At 33.7% G+C, this 21,584-nt stretch overlaps 1 protein-coding gene across 5 annotated transcripts in view; it reads left to right on the forward strand.

The window, feature by feature from the left end:
* LOC114331131 (talin-2) overlaps nucleotides 1–14,389 on the forward strand; it is a 272,902-nt gene extending 258,513 nt beyond the window's left edge. For 4 of the 5 annotated variants that reach the window (XM_050643759.1, XM_050643760.1, XM_028280604.2 and 1 more), the window contains 2 exons: nucleotides 1,152–1,310; nucleotides 11,064–14,389. In XM_050643759.1, the coding sequence (XP_050499716.1) occupies nucleotides 1,152–1,310; nucleotides 11,064–11,799 (895 nt within the window). In that variant the 3' untranslated portion in view covers nucleotides 11,800–14,389. Of the gene's footprint in view, nucleotides 1–1,151; nucleotides 1,311–7,867; nucleotides 7,912–11,063 lie in introns of all 5 variants that reach the window. The other variant, XM_050643761.1, reaches the window with a different exon arrangement.
* The last annotated feature ends 7,195 nt before the right edge of the window (nucleotides 14,390–21,584 follow it).

Consider the following 21,584-nt stretch of genomic DNA (forward strand, 5'->3'; position numbering starts at 1 on the left):
ACATTAGTCAAAATCCTTCCTTTTCAAACAAACTTGAATATTAGACTTAAAATGTTGTTCAATCTACCAAAGGCAGCCTATGTGATAGAGCTATCCTTTTTTGTATTTCAGTTGTCTGATTATCTCAGCCTAAGCTAATCTCATGCCCTAGATGTTTGTAGGCTATTACTTGGTCGATGATATGGCTTTCAATTTAGATTTTATCGCTGACTACAAGGTTCGTCATAAATTTTGCTGTTGAGATGTTAATTTTAAGACCAATTGTTTCTTACGCTTCATACAGCGTTTTCAGTATTTTTCTAGCTTTATCAACGATTTAAAACGATGCCATCGGCAAATTTTAGGTGGTTCAGATCCTCTCCATTTATATTAATTCCCATATTATCTTCTTGTTCCGTTCGCTTGAACATATATGTTCGAGTACAGCTGTAAATAATTTCGGAGAGAAATAACAGCTTGTCTAATACCTCGTTCTATTCGGAACTTTTTGGTATCTTCTTAAAGTCGGACATAAGCTGTAGCAGTTTCGTAGATATTCTTAATCAAGGCAATACATCGATAGTCAAGGCGGCAGTCAACCAATGCACGAAGCATTTTATGATGATTTATAGTGTCAAACGCCTTTTCATAGTCTACGAATATAAGGAAGATAGGCTTGTTGTATTCTGTGCACTTTTCTATTAGCGTTTTAATAACTTGTAGATGATAATTTGTTCCATATCTGAGGCTGAACCCAGCTTGTTTGCAAAGTTGGTAACTATCCAGTTTGTTCACAAGCCATTTTGTTATTATCTTCATGAATATGAATCCAATCTTCAATTAGTAACTTGCCTTTAATATATTTTTTCTTAATTGATAAAACTACATAACTTCCCAAACTACATAAAAGACAAATAATAATTTATATGCATTAAATTCCCTTAATTTTCATAACTAGCGGTTTTACTGGGTTGAATTTGTCTGTCTGTGATAAAAGTTTCATCTCATTTACTATATTTTTATGTTTCAACAATTGTTTTCCTTAATTTTGTACCTTGTTAGGGGGGGGGGGAATATTCCAATTTTACCTCCCCGTAGATCCGCCACTGGTACATTGCCAAAAATAATGCACTACATTCATACAATAATGCATTGACAATTGGATTTTTTAGATCTGAAGTACTGAAAAAAGAGAGGGAATTAGAAGAAGCCCGTAACAAACTCAGTGCTATTCGCCAAGCTAAGTACAAATTGAAGGGATACGACACTTCAGGTGATGACACTGATGGTTACATTAGCTCAGCAGCCGAAATGGATTCATCTTCAATGAGGTAAGTACCTATTAAAATTTTGCATCCATTAAAAATCACATTTAAGGTTTTTACTAACCCGCATTTTTTTTGTATCAGTTGGTGAAGGGTGGATTCATTTAGTTTATTATTTTAAGTTTGACTGTGGTACTTTTAGCAGTTGCATTTTTTAGTAAATCAATTAAAATATTAAATAAAGTATTAAAATCAAAAAGGAAATCAAAAGAAGCTAATTAAGGTGACTATACCGTAGAATTCTTAAAATCCCGTGGACTGACCCGGTCACAAATTAAAAAATCCTCAGAAGAATGAGGAAGAACCGAGACGTACTGACCACCATCAAATCTCGAAAGTTAGAATACTTTGACACATTATGCGAGGTGAATCCACATGTGCGCTCCTCCATTCCATCCTGCATGGAAAAATATTTGGAAAGCGAGGTCCAGGAAGAAGAAGAACATCCTGGTTAAAGAACCTCAGAACCTGGTTCAACACAACATCTGTGCACCTTTTCCGCGCTGTTGCAGATAAGATAAAGATTGCCATGATGATCGCCAACATTCTATTCATCACGGATAGGCACATCAAGATGAAGAAGAATTAAGGTACATGGATCCCAGATTTTGATTAAGATTCTGTATATCTCGTTAAGCAAAATAAATTTTCATCGCTTTAAATTTCCGATTTTAATGTAAAGATTGTCGAATGATAAAATGAGGATATCATAGGATAATGTGGTCTGGGAACAACTAGGAACGAAAATAACACAGTAGATATTACAGGAGTTAGGCAACCGGAAATACGTATTTCTAACTATTTGGTCGTTATCAGTACAGTGCAGGAAAATTAACTTGGGAAAGGATCACTGCAGAAGCAATGCGAACAATTTGTGATAATAATGTTAGAAGACCCTGAGTTTTCAGAGCTAAAACTAACACATCCGTTGGTGAAAAAAAAAAGTGGATGACATAGTGGATCTGTAAGACCTGTGCAACAGAAATAGGACTTTTCAACGACTCTCACATGTCGTATAATCCGTGTATAATATTAATATACGACATATGACAGAAGCCCGAAACAAATGAAAAGCGTTGAAAAGTCCTATTGTCGAGATACAAGATTCGTTCAGTTATGTCAAAAATAAGCTTGTCATCGCTTGAACATCTGGTTCAAGATACCTAACCAATGTTTTTAAAAGATCCAAAAATAGTATACCGAACGCAAAACACTCTTGTTGGTATATAAGCTCCGATCACAATCGTAACATCTATGGATATAGAGAAATCTAATACAAAACAAAAAACTACCTGTAACACTGCAAACGAGTAGCAAAAGCACCAATATACAAAACATTTTTATGACTAACATAATTAAAAATAAATGAACAGTAGGTGAATGCAACATACTAGAGGGCAACAATACAACTCTACGTATTGTATGTATAACATACAACACGTAGAGGGCATACATACCATTATAGAAGCAGAATTTTAATAGATGTCTACCTTAAACAGGTATATAATACTGTAATAACTTAGAAATACGTAATTTAGCTTAGAAATGCGTAAATTCTAAATGATTTGATATCTACAGTACCGGAATCTTAGGGTGTGGGTTCGAATTTTATACTAACGCAAGACAATGCGATTCAACACACTGCATCCCTTAATTTAAGTTTTCCACAAGGAGGTATTCTTCAAAAATGGATCAAATTCAAAATTGGTCCCAAATTCTCCCAAAAGTTTTCAGCAGCTAAAAGGGTCATTAACAAAAGACATGTACGAAGAATCATACGAAGCACAATAGTTATCATGTAGTTATTTCTACTAGTAGGAACTTCGAAACACAGATCAAAAGTAGCATATTTAAGAGTCATAACATGTTTTTTGCAATCCTGAACCTGTCTGTATCTATTTTAATTTTTAAAATTTTTATTCTTAAAACATGACGAACAGTCGGATGCCTTAACTAGTATTTAGGTCTTTCAATACAAAACCGCTGAAACGAGATTAGAAACTAGCACAGCAAGAAGATAAGTGGAAACAAGTGAAATGGGAATCCTAATAGTATTCACAGTAAAGACCTTGATGGACAGATCAAGAAGTAACGACATCAGAAAACCAAGGGATAAATACGAGAACCTTGGGCATAATCAGATTTGGAACTATGGTGGGGTAAGTATATCTGATACATACACTGACCACATGGTACCAAAATACACATTTAATAGGAACTTCGGAATAGAAATCAATGACCGAAGGGAATGGAACAGCATCAGTAGCAAAATCAGAGGAACGATCTGGTATACAGACGGATCAAAAACCGATGAAGGCACTGGAGCCGGAATTTTTAGTGAAACAGAGAATGTAGGACTCAGTTTCTCACTAGGAACATACACAACTGTGTTACAAGCGGAAATGTACGCAATTCTGCAGTGTGTCGCAATGAACAACTTGAGGGCCTATGAAAATAGACGGATCAATATACTCACAGACAGCCAAGCATCACTGAAGGCACTAATGAGCCCGAAAGTGACGTCAAGGCTGGTATGGGAATGCCGGCAAGAACTGGAAGAACTGGCCGAAAGAAATAGTGTAACTCTATTCTGGGTGCCAGGACACACCGGGATAGACGGTAATGAGAAAGCAGATGAGCTGGCAAGGAACGGTTCATCAACTTTATATTTTGGCCCAGAACCTGCTCTAGGAGTACCTAAAACAATAATTAGGGGACAAGTCAGGGAATGGGTCAAAAACAAACACAAAGAATACTGGGGGAACGTACCTGGTCAGCGACACGGGAGGCCCTTAATAAGGGAACCCTCAAAACGGAGAGCTGAGGAACTAATAAAATTACATAGGAGTCAGCTCCGCATAATTACAGGTCTTCTCACGGGTCACTGTCCCCTAAAAGGACACCTGAATAGAATTGGGCTGTACGAAGGGAACCTTAACTGCAGACTGTGCAATAGGGGAACTGAAACAGCACATCATGTACTGTACGAGTGTGAGGCTTTGGATCACAAAAGGCAGGCTATTTATGGACAACCAAAATTAAGTCCAGCAGAATATGCCACCCAACCCATGCTAGGGATGTACAATTTGGTACGTGGAACCAAGCTTGTGGATTGGGTGACATAAAAGGTAGGATGGTTGGCACAATAAGCCCATGAGGCTGCAGTGCCATCGGAGACATATGTCAGACGACCTCCAAAAGAAAAAAAAAACGACATCAGAAACATGTGCAGAATAGACAACATAAATGATTTGGTGCAATCGAAAGAAAGAATTGAATTAGTCACATTAGCGGAATGGCAGAAATAGAATAGCCTGAGATAAGTCACCGATCACGACATAGATCGATCTAGAAAGAGGTGGAATGAGGTCTAATGACATAAGAAGTAATGTTGGAAAAAAACTAGGCAATAAGCCTAGATAAAAGTATATGAAGGCGAAATTTTTTTTGTATGCATTCTGACTCATTATTTTACATCATTGGCAAATCTTAAATTACCTATAAATGAATGAACCATTCTTATTTGTGTCTTCTTAATAGAGTCTTTTGAAAACAGTTTTGACTCTTTAAGTTCATTGTATGCCAAAGCTGTTTTTTTCTTATCGATATATGTTTTAGCTTTGTCGATGTTTATATAAACTTTGTACTATATGACATTTAAATAACAAAAAAGGTGGATGGAGTCATATATTTTCATACTTGAAATGCATTGAAAATATTGCTTAATGTACAAAATATCCAATTTCTCTTTTTTAGAAATCTTATATATACACTTTGTCAAATTCACATTTTATATCTAATTTTAAAATATTTTTATTATTTTTATCTTTTTTTCATTATTAAATTTTGTATTAGCTCACATTAAGTTTAAACTTTTCTCACTTACCAGCAAAATAATTTAAGTTGTTCCAAAATATATCTTCCATTCCATAGACTATTTAAATTCAATACCTAGATGGTAATTTGTTTAAAAAAGTTTTCAGTTAGAATTGATTTAATTGTTTCAAAGCAATTTTTATCAAGTAATTTAAAGCAAGGAAAGACAGCTTTAAATTTAATTCGATTCGGGGGCCACCACCATCGGCTGGCCCAGGTTTCTACTTTTCGGTGTCTTCAGAGCTGCCTGTGGTGTATCCCGAAGCGAACTAAATCCGCCTGTCCCACTAGGCAAATTAATAAAATATTAAATGCGTACGGACGCATTAGCGACATCTATCTAGAGACAGAGAAAATTCTCTACAGAATTATTCTCTACAAAATTATGAAGACATGCCGATATAGCAAACCATGGGAGAATCTACAATATACATTCATCACCTGCCCGCATGGTGGTGGCCCTTCTTCTTCTTAACGTTTCCCATCAAGTCCCCTTGACGTTGGCGATTAACATGGCGAAACTGCCTCTGTCTCAAGCTATTCTAAATAGTTGTTCTGCTTTCTTTATCCCTGTCCACTCCCGGATATTCTTCAACCAAGAGGCCTGCTTTCTACCAATTCCTCTGCGTCCTTCGATTTTACCCATCATAATAAGTTGAAGAATATTATACCGGTCTCCCCTTACTACGTGTCCAAAATAGGCCATCTTTTTATATTTGCCACACAGACTGCCACATTTGTCAGCATAGCCGTCCATGGTATTTTCAGTGTACGTCTGTGCAGCCACATTTCAAAGGCCTCGAAATGAATAATGGTGGATATTTTTAATGTCTATGCTTCGACACCATACAAGAGGACTGACCAAATGTAACATTTAATCATGCGCTTTCGAAGTTGAAGTTGCAAGTTATCATTACAGAAGAATGACCTCATTTTTAAAAATGTCGTGCGGGCTATCTTGGTTCTACATTTTATCTCTTTATCTGGATCTAGTTGTTCAGTAATATGGCAACCAAGATATTTAAAACTGGGTACTCTTTAAGTTATATGACCATCAACATATAACCGTGAATCTTGATGGGCCAAACAGCTAAATACCATGTATTTTGTTTTTGAACAGTTTATGTTTAGGCCAAACTCTCTTCCCACTGTGTCAATGACATTTAAAAGGTGTTGTAATCCATTCATATCATCACTTAAAATAACTGTATCGTCTGCATATCTGATTGTATTTATCAGAATTCCATTAACTTTCACACCCCATTCCAAATTATGCAGCGATTCCTTAAGGTACTAGTACACTTTAGACGACCAAAAATACATTTTTTTAAGAATTTTTTTCTCAGAACCTTTATTAAAAATGAAGACAAAACCTTTTACATATTAATATCTAACTCTTATAGAGTACAAAAAATATATGTTTTTCATTTATGCACGTACTATAATATTGTAGAGGGCGCAAAAGTCGAGGCCTCGAAAAATGATGGCGGACAGTTAATCTCAGAATTGGGATGTCTGAAACAAAAATATCATACTGCATTTGAAAAAGGAAGGTTTCTAACGTGACAATTTAACATAATTTGACCAAAAAATAAAAAATATATATTTTTTTATCATGAAAATCTAAAGAAAAACGGGCGATTTTTTCGCAAAAATTTTTAAAATTTCCGTAAAATCTTTTTTTTGCGAAATTTTTCAGTAACGGTGGTAAATTGTCACGTAAGAAACCTTCCTTTTTCAAATTCCGTATAATTTTTTTGTTTCAGAGGTCCCAATCTTGAGATTAACTGTCCGCCATCGGAAATACTTTTTTTCGAGGCCTCGATTTTGGCGCCCTCTACAATATTAGTGTACCCTCATAAATAAAAAAAGGTATATTTTTTGTATTTTTTAAGAGTTAGATATTAATATGTAAAAAGTTTTATGTTTATTTTTGATAAATGTTCTGAGAAAAAAAATCTTGAAAAAATGCTTATTTTTGGTTTTCTAAAGTGTACTAGTACCTTAAATATTCTATCTGAATATAAATTGAATAACAGTGGGGACAGTATACAACCCTGTCTGACACCTCTTTGTATTTTGCATATTTCTGTTGATTTTCCATTTATGCAAGCTGTCGCTGTTTGACGCCAGTATAATTTTTCTATGATTCGTACATCTTGACTATAAACTCCTTTATCCTTTAATATTTTAATTAATTTGTGATGTACTCGATCAAAGACGTCTTTCCTTTGATCTCGGCATTTCTGCAAATGGCCCCCGAATCGAATTAAATCTAAAGCTGCCTTTCCTTATTTTATTTTGCTCATATTTGAGTACTAAGGATGCCGCTATTTATCGGCCTGTGTCTTTATAATTTTGTAAAAAGATCAGGTAATAGATAGTCAACAAGGATTCTGCATTCCAACCTACATATAGAGAATTTAATGATCTATACATTTTTTCAATATACACCTTTGATTTATAAAAAAATATTTTTATATAAATTAGTTTTTAGTAAATCATTATATTAGTAGTTCTCTTTAGAAATACACGTAGCACCCACCTTTACTGCAGTTTTTTGTGCACTGGAACATACTTGTAAAAGTAGATTGTGAAATGTCATTAGTTTGGTTACCGATCCCCTGATTTAATATTCACTTTTTCTTTTCATACTAACTTATTATGCTTGTTTTTTGCATGTACAGCGTGAGGGTTGTTGTTACTAAAGAAATTAACAGACAGTATTAAGGTGAGTCTTTTGTTTTCTGTTTTGCTTTTGTTCTAGGTATTAGATAAATATGCAACCATTTAAAATATTTAGGTATGTATAAGAGGGCGAAACGAAGAGAATATTAAAGAAAGGATAGTAATGGGAAAACAGGTGATAGGAGCTCTGAATTCGGTACTGTGGCAAAAAATATAAGAACAGAAAATAAAAAACGAATTTACAACACAATATTAAAACCAGTGTTAACCTATGGATTAGAAGTCTGGCAATTAACCAAAAAGTACAAAGATAAATTACTAGCCATACTATACTTTTTGCATTCACTACATAATAGGTTTGTTCTAGCATCAGTTTCAAACGGTTTGAAACCATCAGCGAATAGTGGACCAGCGCGAGTAGAGGGGATAGCTAGCACTGGTGACTGTATTATGTTCTCTCACTGACCAACTGTTTGCTGACGGTTTATGACTAGTTTGACTGTTTGCTAGAACAAACCTTATATCAACTAATCTGTCTTTAGGTTTTGGATCGTGTATTTTTTGAATAACTCATGCAAGTCCATCTCAACTATTCGTCATACTGACCTGACATTTAACCCCTTCATATCACGATAACTCAACAGCCGGGGGAGCAATTTACGCGTAGTAACTAAAGCGCTGAAGATCATCATCAGCCAACCCTGATTTGTCCATTGTTAAGCAAAGGCCTCCTTCGATATTTCCATCTTCTTCTGTTCTGCGCCACTGCTATCCAATTCATTGGTTACAATTCTTTTGAGGTCGTCGGTCCATCGCGTTGGGGGTCTTCCCCGACTTCTCATATCTGCCCGTGGTCACCACTCAAGCCATTTTTTTGTCCATTTTTTATCGAATTTCATTCTTGCAACATATCCCGCCCATTTTCATTTTTGCCTTGTTATACGTTCGATAATATATTTCACTACGGTTCTCGTTTCTTATTATATTTCTTAAGTTTATTCCCAGCATTGATCTTTTCTCTCCATTTCTCGTTGGGCCGCTAATGTGTGACATGAGGGCTTTCACACACATGTGAACTCTAATGAAATCTAGCTGTTGCCTGATACACAGAGTTGAACAGTACCTTATTGCCACTTGGTCGTGATCACCTCACAGGATTAGCAACCACAACCGAGCATGAAGAGCCCCTTCACCACGACGAGGTCTTAAAGCTCTTGAAGCGATAGGACAAAACTAACTGCTGTATGTATAAATTTCTTCAGTTGTACACTATTTATTGATAGTATCAAGATGGATGACATTATGAGACCAATTACTTTTATCGATTAGAGTGAAGAACATTATCAACCTACCGAAAAGAATTGAATTATTCCAATATGACCCTTTCCTTCTTGTGTCATATTTGTTTATTATAATTTACAACTAGACAATTTTTATGGTGTTTTATTCATAATCATAAAGAAATAATTATTACAATGACTGGATGAAGTAAAATCTTATATTTTGGAACTAATAATGAACACTGTCAAGATTGCACTGTCGAAACTTCTCAGACCTCTCTAAGCCGGCCACTCACGGTACTGCTGTGTCGTACGACAAGATCGTCTATGAGATTAATTCTGCAGTACTGCAGCAGACAGGTCACTCTGTGGTCAAATTGAACGATTTCCTTGGATGCACGGTCACACACACCATCAAAATTTTTACCAATTCGTCGAATTCGACAAAGTTGAATGACGCCGCAGTACCGTAGATGGCCGGCTTTATATATGTGAGTAATTTTAAATGGTTGCATAAATATAGCTTTAGCAAATATTGAAACTATTTACTTTTTGTGTAAAGAATATACTACATTATAATTATTTTTATTTTATAATTATTTCCATTTTTTCTTCACATGGCAGTAAGTACATGCTTTAGCAAAGGTATTGGGTACATATTGCTAGGTTCAAATATTTTTGAACATCATTTAAAATCTCATTTGAAAATCATATAAATGCACCATTATCAGCAGTGTGTACAGTCTTATTAGCGTAGGTATATAAATATACTTTGTCTTTTTATAAATTGATGGTAGAGAGACAGTCATCATGGTGTTATTACCTTTAATATGTATAGTTATCTCATCAGGTCTATCTAACTTGTTGGTCTTACAATTTTAACTTCTCTAATCTCCTTTGTTTAGGATTTCTAGTCCAATTACACCAGGATTTTTAAAGTTGTCCGGCTATTCTTTTTTTGTCCGACATCTCCACTTATCTCTATTTGACCATTCTCCTTATCTGATATCCAGTCCTTCCATGGCCTTTTCCCCTTCACCCTTCCCTAATCCTCTCCTTTTTTTGGACTCCAGTCTGAAATGTTTTTGCTAAACATCTCGTTTCTTCAGTGACATACTTATTTTTATCTTTTCATTTCTAATATGTTATTCTATACTCTTGTTATTCTGCAGCTACCCATAAAATCCATTTGGATTGCTGTAATTTTCTTCTTGTTTCGTTTGTTTTTGTTGTCATTTTATTCTTGTTCCAGTGTTCGTCGTTTCGAAAAAGATCTAGATCTCTTTCGTCTTTACTAGTAATAGATACAACTTTATCATCTGTGAAACTCAGTGTGTATGTATAACGTGCTGGTTCTGACCAGTATTCTCATAACTTCATATTTCTTTTTCCATGATTTTATAATTTATTGAACAATGTTGAACACTATCAGAGACTTGACTGTTACTTTAATGTTTTTCTCTTTGTTCTTCTGTATGTCTTCTAGTGCTTGTTTAATCATACTTTTCATGTAGAGAGTTTTCTAGTTTTAATATGTATCTAAAAAATTATATATTCACCTCCATCTCACATTTTTTTTAAATGGTACAGTTGTTTGCCCTGCATGTTCTTGAGTAGTCCTGTCATTTACTTTACCTTCTTGTGTATATTAAATGTATCCTACTTTCTATCATAGTTTTTTTTATTTCCACACATTATTTTCACATAGTACGTATATTCCTAGTATCATAATTTATTCCAAGTGAGTCCGTTTAAAATTCCATCGTTTCGGTAAGTTAATTTAACTCTGTCAAGACACACGTTGCTATATCTTTTAAATTAAAATGGTACTCAAAAGCAGTTAGAAGTCTTTTAAGATTTATATTAAGCGTATGTTACAACCAGTATATGTAAATAACCAAACATTTGTTTTTAGATACAACCAGAGCTATGACTACCAATCACATTCAAGCCCTCATCAGAGATACTACCAAGATAATTATTCCCAATTAGAAAGCCCCGAGAAAGTTAATTCCCTCGAACGAAACAAAAATGCCCTAAAATCCCAAATAAAGGACCTGGATACGGCGACATACGGTTCAACCAATACTTACGGACAGCAAGATTATAATTCATATTTGCCGACCTCCCCCAGGTTTTACCCGAAAGACACTTACACAAGCACTCCTAGTCATTTGAGAAGTTACGAACCTCAAAAAACAGATTCGTATTATCCACCCGTAGACACAAACACGAAGTATTACTCAGATGGATACTCGAGCTCTGAATATATGACTAACAGTTACAAAACTCCAGAAGGCTACAAAGTGAATACGTACAAATACGAAAGTTATCAAGCGCCTCCACAGCAGACGTATTCTTCTAGCAGCGAAAAGTACTACACCAGTGCTCCAGCTGTTATTTCTCCAATTTCTCCCAGAGACAAAAAGACGTTCGAAACGTTCAAAAACGGTGCAGATTCACAGTACTCGACTCAGTATGCAACGAACGTTGAGTATATTAACGAACCTCCGGTATTTCGAGACGACGAAACGCTAGAACAAAAAATGTTAAAGAAGTCTATTACTCAACAAATCATCGAGAAGAAAACCGTATCCGTGACGAAGAGCAGTAAGGAAGAGTCATCTACAAAGAGTTTTAGATTTGAATGAGTTTTAGCTAACGTACAAAGCATAAAAGGTAGGAATTTTAAGTATCACACTTAAATGAACAAGTTGATTATATTTATATTTAAATTTGTATTTTTTAGCCAACGATGACTTTTGTTCATGTATAAATTTGTCAAAATTTCTATTTTCCTCTTAATATATCTTACACTTCCTCCTAATTGTCTGAAAAAATCATTAAATGCTCTAAATTTTACACAATAATCAGTAAAAAATGTTCAGTAATGTTAAAAAAGGAAGTATGTACTGTAAGATAGTCCCTCGGAAACCAAATAAATAACAACCGAATAGGAACTAATTTATCTAGTAAAGCTACTCAATTGCTTACCTAACCAGTTATTTAAACTACCAGTTAATTCACTCTCGAATTTTGATGGTTCCAATTTTGCAATCTACTCCTGAGACAAAATTTTGAATGCGCAAAGGACTAGGAAAAAAATGGCGCTGTTGCAAGACTTAAAATATTCCATTTTATTGATTTAAGAACATGACCCTCACATAAGAATATTAATAATAAGAAATGGCTAAATCTGGATTTAAATTTTTGGGAGATACACCTGCACACCAAGTCATCTAAGGCTAGGGCTCGATAACATGGGAAGAGTCCCACCAGAGCTCAATCCTTTTGATACCGTAGGTATCTGGGATGAGCCAATAAGAGGGAGTGTGAGTTTTATGGCTAAATCTGAGAAAACAAAGTAGTAAAATAAACCATAGGCGTTCTTATTTGGTTTAAATAAAGTCATGAGAACTTCCTCAATTATAACCTCAAAAAATTCATGAAAGTCAGATGACGATAACCAAGGAGCTGTCATGCGTCTGCGCGAAGAACTAAAATGTTTGACGCGCCGTCACCAAAATGGAACATGGAGAACAAAGGATTTTCGCGGAGTGACCCTACTGATTATTTAGCATTATACTAATCTCAAATACATTAGGTTTGTTCTAGCATCAGTTTCAAGCGGTTTGAAATCATCAGAAGCATGCGCATTTGTTTGATGGCGTTTAAGCACACAAATTACTAGTTTGAAACTACTAGTCCAGCGTTCTAACTTTGATTTGGAAACTAGCTTTAAACGGTCAAAAGGGTTTGCGGATTTTGTTCTGAGTCAATTTGTGACTTGCGAGGTGGAATTATTGTTTGAGGTTTATAAATTTTAAATGAAAATGATATGTTTTGACTGTTTGTTACTTACCATTATTTACGTTTATAACATTAATTTTCTCACAATAAAACACTGAAAAACGTTTGTTTTTCTATACTTCCACAAAATTTTGTGGAAGTATAGAAAAACAAACGTTTTTCAGTGTTTTATTGTGAGATAAAATGAACTTCCATCAAGTAACGGTCGAATCCATCAATTACATTGATTTTCAATATTTAACGTAAATCTTGAAAATTTGGATAACACAAGAAAAATATATTTCTAATCTAACCTCAAAATTATAAATAAAAACAAACATGAACCAGTCTCATTTGACGTTAGTATTTTCTCCGAAAAAAAAGCGTTCTAGCAAAAAACAGTTTGCTACCAGTTTGTGGATTGAACATGCGCAGTAAAGCAGTACAATATCTGGTGTCAAACCATACAAAACTACATGCTAGAACAAACCTATTATCTATTTAGTCAGATTCCGTTTAGTCTATTTATCCAGTCAAACAGATTCCGTTATTTGTTTCGGTTTTCGTTTATTGCATCAGGGATTTATGATGTATTAAAAATGTTTCTTTTTATGTAAAATTATTCCTTTATTTTAACGACTCAAAGCATGTATGTATAAAGTTTGAATGTTTCTGTGTGGATGACGATAGTACAATGAAATCAATAGAACTGCTTAGGTTGGTGATATTTTCATTGGTTATTTTTTTCTTGGGACATTTGATGATTGGTTTGGACTTGATTTAGAAGAATACGTACCTGCTATAATTTTAGAATGCATTGGCGGTACTACAGTGAGGCTGTACTTAACAAAAATATAAATATTTTTTATCTATACACACACAGGTTTAAAAATTGAAATTTGCAGATATATACATGAACAGATTTTTCTTTAAACTTTTCTTGCGACACGGGTATGTAAAATTCAATAGGAAGCCACTTCCTAACATTTGCTTGGAAATCATTTATAGTGTGATAGTGTTCAGTGCACTGCCTTTTATTTATTGCAGTTTTTTTTGTGTTTTTATTAAATGTATATTGTTTTGTATTTGTAAGTGACCTTACTATGGTGCTAATATGTTTGCTTGTCCCATTTACATACTTAACCAAAAATGATGTAAGTGCCAATAATATTGCTTAAGCTTTTAAGAAATGTTTATATTTTTAATTACTTGTACATTAAAATGGATATTGTATTTTAAACCAAACATCCGAAAGTGCCTATTTTATCGCTTTTTATTTGTAATTTAAGGTTTTAGGTTTTAGTATAAATAACAAGACTTAATAGTGCCTGATACTTATTAAATCATGCCTTATATAATTGTATACTTTTTACATGTTATTAGGATTGTTTGATTAAATATTTAATATTGTCATTTAGTAATACTTGGATGAAATAAAACAATTTAACATTTTATCTATCTTTATTTCTGTTATAAACCATATAATGGGTCTATTGAATCAAAAGAAGTATTCGCTTTTACTTCCTCATATTTAAGTATTTACTTAATAGTAATTAAATAAAGCATTAAATGAATGACTTTATTCAATTACTATTAAGTAAATATTTAAATACTTGTAAGTAAAAGTAAATACTTCTTTTTATTCAATAGACCCTATATTTACCAACCAAATGCCTTGAAAAGGTGTAAATTCTTTTGACTTGATAAATTACGTACAATCTAATCAAATTATTATACAGATACGTATGATATGCTTTTTACTACAAAAATACGCTTACGTCATTCAATATTTGTCGTCAGAACCCCACAGCATTGCCAAAACATTAGCGTAGTAAATATCTCACATGTATTTACTATTTTAATGTTTTGGCGACGCTGTGTGGTTCTGACATGAAGAAATCTTGAATGACGTAAGCGTTTTTTGGTGGTAAAAAAGCTATATATGTTTTGGTGGTTTACATTATAGACAAGACGAAAACGGCGGGTTCGTTGGAAAAAATATTTCCATGAGATTTTTTGCATAATCACATTCGAGAGACATCCCAGAATAAGGTTCAAGAAATCGCCCACGTGAAAAGTGGTCCAATTTTTATTTAACAATTTTTTGGACCATTCTGGACAAAAAAGGTCTGTTATAATTTTTCTCTTTAAAGTTGATCGTTGTCGAGTTATAAGCAATTTAAAATTGAAAAAAACACGAAAAATGGCGATTTTTAAGGCTTAATAAGTCGGTTAAAAGTTATTATTATGAAAGTCAGAAAGCGACTAAATCGAAGATTAAAGCCACCCCTACAAGATCCTGAAGAAATTTTTGTCATTATTTTATTACTAAGCTGTTATTTATAAGTAATAATAATGAGCGCCATGCACGTATTAGGCTGCCGTCAATGGTGAGTGCGAGAGAGATGCCATTCCGGCAGTCAATGGTGCATCTTACTCGCACTCACACTTACAGCCGCGTCAATACGACCTTACCGCTCATTGTTAATAATTAAAAATAACAGCTTAGTAATAAATTAATGACAAAGTTCAGGATCATGTAGGGGGGCTTTAAACTTTGATTTAGTCACTTTCTGACTTTCATAATAATAATTTTTAACCGAGTTATTAAGTATTAACAATGGCCATATTCGCGTTTTTCAAATTTTAAATTGCTTATAGCTCGAAAACTATCAACTTTAGAGAAAAATTACACGAAACCTTTTTTGTCCAGAATGGTCCAAAAAAACCTAAAAAAGATTGTCAGGACCGAAAAAATGTATTTTTGCAATTTGATTAAAAAAAATTTGGACCACTTTTCGCCTGGGCGACTTGTTGAACCTTATTCTGGGGTGTCTCACGAATGTGATTGTGCAAAAAAATCTCATGGAAATATATTTTCAAACGAACCCGCCGTTTTCGTCTTGTCTATTACACAGAAAGTTTCAATACCGATCCATACTAACCGGAGGCACACAAGGCTACAAATAGCACAGATACGTGAAGAAGTGAAAGTAACTGAGGTAGGAAGAAAAAAATTCCAGGCGACGGCCTATAAACCCCGAATATTGTGTAATATTACAAACCACCCGCTGCGGAAGGGGAGAGATTAAATATCCAGCAAACGACGGCACTGTTTCCAGATTTACTTTTTTCTTTTAGCGGGAATTTTAAAATTTGTCTAATGCCACTTTGGTTTTAAAAGACTTAAAAGAGAGTTCTGTATTATTCTCGAATCTTAATATAACCTTACTTTTAAAAGTGATTAGGATTATTTTATTTATATGTAAATACTGAAACAAGTATTGTGTCATTTAAAACTCATGTTGCAGTCTTTTGAAAAAAAAATGAAGTTCAAAGCAAATATACTTGTTTACAGTACAAATTATTTTTTAATGGCAATAGAGATTTAGGATTTCAAAAGTTGATATGTTGGATAGTATAGATGGACACTTTTTATTGTAGTATTAAGTGGTTACATAATTATTTAGAGTATTAATAAAATATGAAATATGTAAAAGTAACTTATATTATTTTTATATTTCCCATATAAATAATTAATCATAACTTATATTAGTTTTAATAGTATTAATTCTCATCATGTGTCTGGCTAAATAGCTAAGCGCTAAAGCCACAAAATAAAAAGAAATTAAAAAAAGAATTCTTTGTGGCGTAGCACCTTTACTTTACCTGGGGGCGAGGCGAGTTATTAAATTCTATTTTCTTATTGCGGTCATTTTGTGACGTCGTACGAAGTTATATAAAGGACGTCTTTCGGCTGTGAAATTTTAACCATAGAAAGACATCTTTATGACGTGTATTTACATCATATTCAATTGGCGACATCAGGATATTGCTGGGTGTACACAACTAAACAACACTTTTTTGATTAAAAGGTTTATTTCATTAAATCAAAACTTAAATGGATACAAATTAAATAAGATAATAATAACAAATATGATTTGCTACCTACAAATGTGTTAGTGCTAAAAAATACATAAAACATGACATACATAACACATTAACCACCCAATTGAAAATTTTTGTTTTGATCTTCAGGCTCCATAATATATATTATGGATACATAAGATAATATATGAGATATAATATATTTTAGTATAACTCCCCTTCAGTAACAAGCTTTAACACATTCGGTGGCCATGACGCATGTGTAGTGTATCGAAGGGTTTACCAAAGGTACTGACGATGCATAAGTTGTGTCAGTAGTACTGTGTAACTAAATATATGATTTAAGTATGTGGTACCAGCCGAGTGGTGCTTGTTCAAGATGGGCACCGAATGTGTTAATCTGGTCATGCATAGAGAGCTATACTATAATATATCTTATATCTCATATTGCTCACTATAGTAATGAGTGAGCCTGCACACATGGAACTATACATATATATTATGGTTCTGTGTATACAGGCTCACTCACTACTATTATAGTGAACGATATGAGATGTAATATATATGATACAGTCGAACCCGCTTATTGGAATAGCCTTTGTTCTAAGTAAAAGTATTCCTATAACCGAGTTATTCTAATAACCCATCATTTGTGGCTAGTAGAAACATTTTGGGACCTTAAGTTTCTATTCCTTAAAGCGGGATATTCCTATAACCGGTATTCTAATAAGCGGGGTCCACTGTATAATATAATAGTATAGCTCTCCATGCGTGCTAAGTTTTAAGCTTAACTGATAACAACTGATGGATACTCTTTTATCCAAAATTTTATGAAAATTTTCAATGGACATACATATTGGTATTAATTCCACAACCCTTCTCATAACAATAGGCTCATTGTTGGATGTTATTGCAGTAGTTCTACTGGAAATACTTATTAAAATTATATGTATCTGCACAATTTAGAATTCTACCCAAAAAGCTATTAATACTCTCTAAACCATCATTAATACATCTTGTATACATAGGATTTTTTTCAGCATCAGATATTTTATTAAGATTTACTTGCTGCCCTATCTATGAGCCAGGCACTTAACAGTCTATTAGGAACAGAACCCATTACATTTGACCAGGTATTGTAAAAGGTGTTAGTTATGACTGTAATGAAAACACTTGACTGTACATAATATAATACCAGCACACATGTATTTAAAAAAAAAGTTGGTAAATAAAAGTAGGTATCTTTTCCATTTGAAAATAAGAAAGCAGTACGAAATCCATTACCAAATTAATCTTTTACTAATACTGTTGTAAAATTAAAGTCATAGGAATTGAGCCCATGAGTTCCATCGATTGCGATAAAGGATTTACCAAACTTAATTAACATTTCCTTTTGGCACAGTTTTCATGAAAATAAGACAAAAATCATAAATGTTAAATTCAGGATGAATATCCATAGTATGCCCTGTTGTTTGTAAAATAATATTGGACATGACATCGTCTGTAAGCGTCCAACCCAAAAATGAACACTGGTTGTGCCATCTTTGTACCTATATTCATCTTTCAAATCAATGCCATAAGAGTGTTTAATGTTTGTTATATCTTTACTTGTAAGTAAATCAATTCTTTTTAATTCACCAGTCACGTCCTATGCTATCCTGAACAGTCTGAAGTGCACTAAAAAAGTAAAATATAGGTATATTAGGAGAATCAAACACACTAGTTTAATATTGTAAACTGTAGTGAATATTCATATTTAATATTTAAAAAGTGGTTTAGTGGTAACATTTTTGTTTTAAATTATATTGTGTAGGTATATTATGCAAATATTTTAATACTTACATTTTTGTAGAAACTCTCAAAATAAACTTTGAAGAGATATTTATCTGATTTTGGTATATGTAAGTGCTGTATATATCATCCTCATACCCATAATGTGTTTTAAAATATGTTACTACACAACAATCAGTTTCAATATTTTTAGATACTATTATTCGACTAGTACACCAAATAAACATTTTGCAGCATTCTTGGGATTTTAAAGCTTTTTCTCTATCTTGTTTTGTAGAATAATTTTTTGAGGATCGCACACATTCATAATAAGATATTTCATGTTTTTGTACTCTTCCTGTGCCATCCACACACTCCAGTAAAATCTACAAAAACAACATAACAGGTGATTACATGGGCGGTTATACTACTTATAGCTTACTTTGTATCTACTCTATTATCTAATATTACTCTATTAGTATCTACCTACATAAAACTACCTTTGAAATCTAAATTTTTGATATCAACATCAAACTTAATACTTAAAAAATAAATTAATAATAATGTGGAAGTTACACGTACCTACCTAAAAGTTTTTGAATTGCAGTTTTATCAACTGGAAAAGACTGCAACATAATGAGTTTTAAATTATGACACAGTACAATATTATTTGTTTCAATATTTACATGTAAATAAAATAATAATCCTAATCACTTGTAAAACTAAGGTTAAGATTTTGAGTTGAGAAAACAGAACTGTCAAATTTAAAACCAAACTGGCATTAGACTATATAATTTTAAAATTCCCGCTAAAAGGAATCTGGCAACAGTGCCGTCGTTTGCTGGATATTTAATCTCTCCCCTGCGGAAGTCGATCAAAACTAATTTTGCTTAATATATTAATTAGTTGACACAACATGGACAATGAGCTCAAACCGATAAAGTTGCGGCAATTTGACCTACTTTGAAAATAATTCTAAAATAATCTATTCAGTGTGTTCCAACGAAAATTTGACTCTCTCCCCTCTCTTAAAAAAAAATAAAGTGTGGTGTAGAAAAAAAATACCTTTCAAATGGTGTGCCACTCGACCACAAAGCCGCCCAGAGCCAGGCCGGGCCCCGGGGATGAGGCCCGGCCGGCCCCCCCCCAAACCCAGTTGAACGAAAATTCCCAAAAATCTGATAACTCATAAACTGGGATATGTAATAGTGAACACTCATGCTATTGACACAGGAAGGAAGAAAATTAAAACAGTTTTAACAATTAAACTTTGTTTTTAATTATTTACAATAGAACTGTTAGTTACAACATAACTTTTCTTGCTTTCATATCCGCAAAGTTTTGGATCACGTGGTCGAAATCAAGAGTTTTTGCAAGTTTCGACTCTATGCTTAACAGTCCCAAATCAGATAATCGTTGTTAACCCATAGTAGATCTTAAACAATTCTTAATTCGGCTCAAAACACTGATCTCTCGACCTGAGCAACGGATACTGGTAGGCAACAGAATATGCGAAGAGCAATGCACACATTGGGGAAAAGATTTGTCACATTAAGGGACACGAGCTTGTTCAAAAGTTTTGCTGGTTTCAGCGAGGTATCTGAGATGTTTGATTTACTAACAGTTTTCAAGTAAATCATTTCATCAACTAGATCCCTGCTTACATATGAATTGTACTCTTCGGCGAATCTTACACAACTTTCTGAGATCGTATTCTCGTCCATTTCGTTATACTTCCATAAAAATGAAAATTTCATTTCGATTTCTCTCAGTGCTGTGAACCTCGTTTTCAGGTTGGCCACCAAAACATCAATTATTGTGTAAAAAACTTCTGTTTTGAAGCGTTCTTCCGGGGATAAATTTAACATTACATCTTCTGTAGCTGTTTCATCGTGAAAAGTCTTCCTCTTTCTCGCACGGGAAGTGGAGAGTTCCGGTTCGATACCATAAGCATTTGCAACATGTTTGCATTCAGACAATATCTTGTCCCAGTTATTTCTTAAGGCACTTAAATCATCAATTAGGCTCTCTATATTACTACTCTCAACATCCATAGTACCGTCCATAGTTTGAAGTAGTTGACTTCTGTAGTTGATGGGTACCAACACTTTCACCCAAATTGACGCCATGAGGATGCACTTGAAGGTGTTCAGATATTCTAAAACCCCATTGATTGTGGCTCTCGTTTCAACAGTTACGTTAAGATTCAACAATGATGAAACTGCCTCAATGATTTTGCCGAATCGTCTGGCAGTGGCCGATAGAGCGAGCTTCCGATCAGGGGCTCCCACGCGCAATGTATTCCCGATATATTTTTATTAATTGTAACTTATGCAAAGAAATAATTTCTTGCATATTGCCTTTTCCAAATGCATAATATTCCTTATAATAATTTCATAATTAAAACCGCAAGCAAATTCAATCTGTTGTAAAATATTTTAATAAAAGGAATTTTTTTAAATTTGCTAACGGCCGGGCCCGGGCCCCGGGGATTTTGCCTCCCCTGCCCCCCCCTCTGGTCGGGCCTGCTCGACCACACTTGCTATTTAAAAAAAGAATGTGTTGTACGCACGTAAGAAGTTATACTTCTATTATATAATTTCAACGAAATCAATATACTTAAACAGTTTCTCTACTACTTTCCAAACATTTTTATTAAAACAATACCAAAAATTAAAAAAATAAAAGAATAAAACACATTGAAAAATGCCACAAATGATTTCTGAATAATAATTGTTGCCAAAAATTTTAATTAAATACGTATTTTCTGAAAAACATATAATAATATACTTACAATCATAAAATGTATAAAAAAACTAAAAAAATAATAACTTGCATTGGGGCTCGAACCCGCTTCCTGTCTATCCCGCCGATCGAAAGTCAAAGCGAATTCCCACTGCGCCACCTTCGCGTATACGTCATGTGGGAATATACACAAACTGAACGTTTACACCATAAACGTTTTGACATTTTGTTTATTTATATGAAT

This window comes from Diabrotica virgifera, chromosome 2 (assembly GCF_917563875.1).
Source record: "Diabrotica virgifera virgifera chromosome 2, PGI_DIABVI_V3a".
In the NCBI taxonomy this organism is placed as follows: domain Eukaryota; kingdom Metazoa; phylum Arthropoda; class Insecta; order Coleoptera; family Chrysomelidae; genus Diabrotica; species Diabrotica virgifera.